The 5,834-nt window shown below is 40.8% G+C and overlaps 1 protein-coding gene across 1 annotated transcript in view; it reads left to right on the top strand.

Moving 5' to 3' along the window:
• Positions 1–3,421: 3,421 nt before the first annotated feature.
• Positions 3,422–5,834, top strand: part of LOC118750208 — a 5,347-nt gene continuing 2,934 nt past the window's right edge. The window contains exons 1-2 of the mRNA XM_036484934.1: positions 3,422–3,814; positions 3,864–5,726. Coding sequence (XP_036340827.1) covers positions 3,422–3,814; positions 3,864–5,726 — 2,256 coding nt within the window. The remainder of the gene's footprint in view (positions 3,815–3,863; positions 5,727–5,834) is intronic.

The raw sequence follows: 5,834 nt of genomic DNA, 5'->3' as shown, positions 1-5,834 counted from the left end.
TGAAACAAAAAGTGTTAAACCATGTTACAGTTTTGCTCGTCACTGTAATTAGTATAGATATGTGCCGAATTGGATAATGAGGCAAATCGGTTACGAGACAATCGGAAAATGAGACAAATCTGTCACGATTTCCTTGACTTACCCCGTCCATCGCATTTTATGGATGACGGTGATGTCAGTCTTTATTTTTCCGAGGAACCTACTATGGGTCCGGATATTTCAGGTGCATACCCCCGAAGCCGTAATCGCCATCAAAAGAAGGGGATATCATCCGAGGCATGGTTTTTTTCATTGGGTAGGGTTGTAACGTGCAGGGACCCGAACCCAGCGCATGGGGGGATAAGTGGATATAAATATCCGGACGAATTGAGCTGCGATTTGAACCGTAAGCAAATAAAACTCTTCTGGCCACTCCCAGGTGAATGGCACAAGCTTTGCTGTTCTGGGAAATTTGCCAAGCATAGTGGTCAAAGGCGAATATCTCAACTAAAACCTGATGTATTTTTTAAATTCATAGCTCTACATACCTGAATACCAAATAGCCGGACAAAACGTTATTCTAAATAAAAAATAAAAATAAATTTTCCGGATACTACAGTGATGCCCAAAGTGGTCTAGGTGGACCCTCAGGGGTCCACGGGAGACTCTGCAGGGGTCTACATTGGCGTGAAAAAATATGGTGATCCACGAGTTGTATGTGGGGGTCCACGAAAAATCATCTGGTCTCAATAGTGAACAACCAAATTGGTTGCTTGATAGCCTATTTATTTAAGTTTAATGTGTAGTGCTCTTGACGCACTGGTGAACTTACTTTGTGTCATCATACGTCAGGAAGCCTTAAAGGACACCTGCAGACTAAAAAGAAACGGATGTTGGTATAACACTGAGTGGGGCGATACGGAAATTGCCGGCGGCAGATATTTGAGCACTTCAATGATACAGGATAGTACGCCACCATTACCTTTGTTGAAGACATTCCAGCAATAAGCCCGCAGTTGCACATTGTCGAATCTTCACTGATGGCTCCAAAACTGTCTACAGATACAGCCAAGCTGCACTTAAGGCATTAGTCAGCCCTCTATCTAAGTACTTCCAAACTAGTTCGGCAATGCAAGTCTCGACTAAATTATGTTGGTAAAGATAACGAGCTTCCTTTACTCTGGGTGCCGGGCAACTCTTGAGTGCCTGGAAATGAGACATCTGACCAGGCATTCCTCGATCCGTAACCAGTTATAGCACTCCCCACTTCGGCCATCGAAGCCACCATCAGAAACTGGGTGGATACTTCGCTCAGCAATGACTGGGAGCCATCGAGTGGATGCAGGTGGGCAAAACTCATGGTGCCTTCACTCTCAGAAGGTCTATATAGTTTTATCCTCTTACTTAGAAGACGGGACTGCTGACTGGTCACTTCACGTGGGACAAACACCTGACTGTAGTAGGCGTAAATGACAACTCCATTTTCCCATCCTGCTTTGAAGAGGATGAGACGGTGGAACACTTCTTGAGTTTCTTGCTTGCTTGTTTGCTTATCATCGATTTATCTAGATTCGTTCTTTTGTTTTTTGTCAGTTTCTGAATTTGAAGTTTGGCATAAAAGCTTTGCAGTTTTGTTGTTTCAAGTTTTGTGTTTTAAAAATGCGAGTGATGAATATTTTTTGCATCACTTCAAAACTCGGAGCGATAAAAATAAAAATTATGCCATCAACACAAATAAACTATTTGAAAAATACATCACATGCAAATTCACGAGTGAGCCGAACATTTGAGGGGTTTATTTATTGCTCTTAAAAAATACAACTCCTCAGAGCGAGATAGTTCTTTCATGGCTTTACGAGCTCTGTTTTTTTAAAACTTGCAAGTGTATAATCACATAATTTTATTAAATAGACCACAAGAAAATATTTTATTTGTATGCTTGCCACTCCGAATCAGTTTTGGAACTCACCCGCGATGCAAAATTAAATCGTTATATTTAATCTTCACAATTTTTGATGAGCTTTGGGAATATTTTAGAAATGAGCATCAGATGTTCCACCGAAACCTGTAAAGTTTTGAAAGGGGTCTACGAGAAAAATAAGTTTGGGAACCTCTGGTATATTATGTAATATACCTCTGCAATTTTGTAAGATAAACTAAAAATGTATACATCGTTTTAAGCTGTAATTACCTAAGAAGTAAACGTCTTGGCTGTTCACCAAACCGGTCTATAGTTTTATCAATAATCTCACATTTGTTCTCTCATACAAACTTTCGATGTACACTTAGAAGACACAAACGTAAAGACAGAGTAATAAACAATTGAACTATAAATTTAATTATCAGTTTACCGTTCAATCCATTTCTTCGCTCATTGTCGACTACAGCCAAGTTTTTACCCTTCTTAAATGGAATTACTTTGAAGTTAGCGAAAATAACTTGAAACAGAACCGGATAATCCACATATTCACATTTTTAATTATGAAAATTTACAAATTATTTGGTTAGCATTGTATGATTTTATATATAGTATATGTATACATAGGAAAAAACTTGAAAGTTAGAGGGGGGAAGGGGGGGGGGGCAACTTATCGAGCTAGCATTTCCTTGTACTATTTTTGAATATATAGGAAACGATTTGGAGTTTAGGGGCTACGCCCATGCAGATTTTGTCATCCAACACACCTAAAATAAAAATGAAAAGTTAACTCTGACGATAATCAATTTAAAAGTGAAATTGCATCTCTATCAGTAAATATTTTTGTTTGCAATATGTTTTTTTGTTGGAGACTGCCAATTGAATGGTCTGCAAATTTCAAGCACTTCAAGTCTAGTTTAATCAAAAAATTTTGAAGTGGAGAGTACTTGTGTGACCCCTTTTTTAAATTATTACATGGTCCGAATCAAGGCATCTGTGTTGGAATCTTTTTAAGATTACGGCATTTGGTAACGAGTTCGCTTTTGCAATTTAAAAAGTATTTAAGAGAACGGAATTGTCACTTTATATCATTGCAACTGTATTGGAACTCGAACTCCGAATCTATGTACACATTAAATGGAAAATAAAAAGAGAACCAGTTAAAATTAGAGCAGCTTCGCAAACAGACGTGTGTTTTCGTTAGTTTTGTCTAGATTATTTTTCACTCGTTTGTCGTGCCCACGATTTAGTAATCTTGCAATTTACGCAAGTCGGTAAGAAAACCCTTTTATCGAACATTTTGGCGAACATTTACACTTCGAGTCATCTTTAACTACTTCGACCATACGAATCATCAAGCCATCGCTCTTCGTTAAGTTGGCATAACTACATATCTCAATAAAATTTAGCACAACGCTTAGCAAAGACTTCCACCGTTTGAACTTAATTTGCTTACATATTTGCACCCTCACACCCAGCTGTCGTCTTCGTTTGTTGACAGCTGTTACGTTGAACACTGTCAAAATGAACTTGACGGAATTACAGCAGCATCGTGCAAATACAAAGCGAAATATCAGCCGTATTAAAAGTGTGATCGATGCAAACGGTCGTGGCGATGGTCGAACATTATCTTCTGCGGAACTAAAGTGTCGATTTGGAATAGCCGAATCATATTTTAAGCAGATTCTGTCATATCAAACACAAATTGAAGCGCTGGACCCTGATGACAATTCTTGTGGCGATCTGGAAGAATTGTATATAGGAATCAAGCTTGAAATTGAATCACAATTGGGTGAAGAAGTAAACACTTCAACTTTACAGTCAACACTGTCAGTTAAACTGCCCTCATTCAGTGGCAAATATTCAGAATACAACAACTTCATTACATCCTTCAAGCAAATAATAGATCGGGAAATGGTTTTATCTAACGTAGAAAAAATTTAATCATTTGTTGAACTGTTTGCAGGGTCCAGCACTCGACACCGTCAAGGCGTTTCAAGTTAGCAACGAGAATTATCCTAAGGCGCTCGAACGACTGAAGTCGCGCTATGACAACCCCACTTTGATATTCATGGAAAACATCACGTCACTCTTTGAGCTTCCGGCAGCAGCTAAACAAAGTAGCCAGTTAAGACATCTTGTAGACACAGCATCGGCGCTGTACAGCGCACATTCGTCTTTGGGTTCAGACCGCGACATAGCCAACGCAATGCTGATACATCTTGTGATTGGAAAGGCAGATGAAGACACTCAACGAAAATGGAAGGAGTCGCTCGATTTTACGAGCTTGCCGACGTGGAATGATTGTGCCAAACTACTCGAAAGGCGCTGCCAATATTTTGTGTCCATTGATTCCAGCGGCAAACAAGATACAGCACACTCGTCGTCACAGAAGTTTGAGCAATCCAAATCATCGCGGAAGGCAAATCAACAGCGTCGCCACGCCTTTTCTATCACAAGTTCCCAGTTTAATTGTGTTCTATGTTCCAGCAACGAACACGTCATCAAAGACTTCCCTCGTTATAAATCGCTAGATGTCGGCTCGCGCTTCGAAAATGTAAAGAAACTTGGATTGTGCAACAACTGCCTTGCTCCAGGGCATTTCGTTTCAAAATGCCCGTCGACTTTCAAATGCAAATCATGTTCAGCTCGCCATCATTCGTCGCTATGTAGAAAATCTGAAGTGAGTTCAACGACATCGCGCGACGCTAGTGCGATTGTACACACTCATTTGGGTAATTCGTCCTTCGAGCAAGTAATTCTTGCAACCGCAATCGTATTAGTGCGAGATCCTGCAGGCAATTACGAACTTGGTAGAACATTACTTGATTCGTGCTCACAAGTAAATTTTATAACTGACAGTTTTTCGCAACGTCTACGCCTGCAAAGGAAGAAGCAACGCGTGGAAATTTTAAGCATCGGCAATTCACCAACAACCATGAGGCATAAGGCTATAGCTACCATCAAATCACGTCATTCAGATTTTGAGTTGCCACTTGAGTTTTGCGTAACGCCACACATTTCACATCAACCAGTGCCTGACATAGACGTTTCATCCTGGAACTTGCCAGCGAATATAAATCTGGCCGACGAACATTTTCACAAATCGCAGGGAGTTGATTTGCTATTAGGAACTGATTGCTTCTTCAACGTCCTATCCATCGGGCAAATTAAGTTAATGGAATCTCTGCCAATCTTGCAGAAGACTTTGCTGGGGTGGATCGTTGCTGGCAAATACAATTCACCAACAGTTATCGCAGCATCCATTCCACCCTCACTCACGTCGTCGCTGGCTACTTCATGCAGCGTACCGGATACTTCGCTTACCAATGGTCCAGCATCTATCAACGTAGCATCGTGTTTGTTATCTTGTGAGGAAATAATACAGCAGCAATTGGAGGGATTGTGGCAAATCGACAATACGACTATCAATGCATCTACACTCACCGATGAACAGGCTGCTTGTGAAGCATTTTTTGTGAAGACCGTGGATCGTGATGCTACGGGTCGAGTCATAGTGCAATTGCCCTTTAAGAACGATGTCGCTCTTCTGGGTACAGCGTATGGTACTGCGCTTAGACGATTCATTTCGCTCGAACGTCGCCTTCAATCGCAACCGGAAGTTAAGTCACAATATGTAGATTTTATGCAAGAATATGAGGCAATGGGCCACATGACGAAACTTGAAAACGTTGACTTGTCAAGCCCACATTTCTACATCCCTCACCACTGCGTACTTCGGCCCACCAGTACCACAACAAAGCTACGTGTTGTCTTCGACGCGTCGTGTCGCACATCTACCCAAAAATCGCTAAACGACATACTTCAAGTGGGAGCTACCATCCAAAATGATCTTTTCATTTTACTACTTCGCTTTCGTCTACATCGCAATGCACTGACTGCTGATGTAGTAAAAATGTACAGGCAAGTGCTAGTG

Source organism: Rhagoletis pomonella, unplaced genomic scaffold (assembly GCF_013731165.1).
Source record: "Rhagoletis pomonella isolate Grant_MI unplaced genomic scaffold, Rhpom_1.0 Rhpom_scaffold_00170, whole genome shotgun sequence".
Taxonomy (NCBI): Eukaryota; Metazoa; Arthropoda; class Insecta; order Diptera; family Tephritidae; genus Rhagoletis; species Rhagoletis pomonella.
This window is presented reverse-complemented; position numbering and strand designations above follow the sequence as displayed.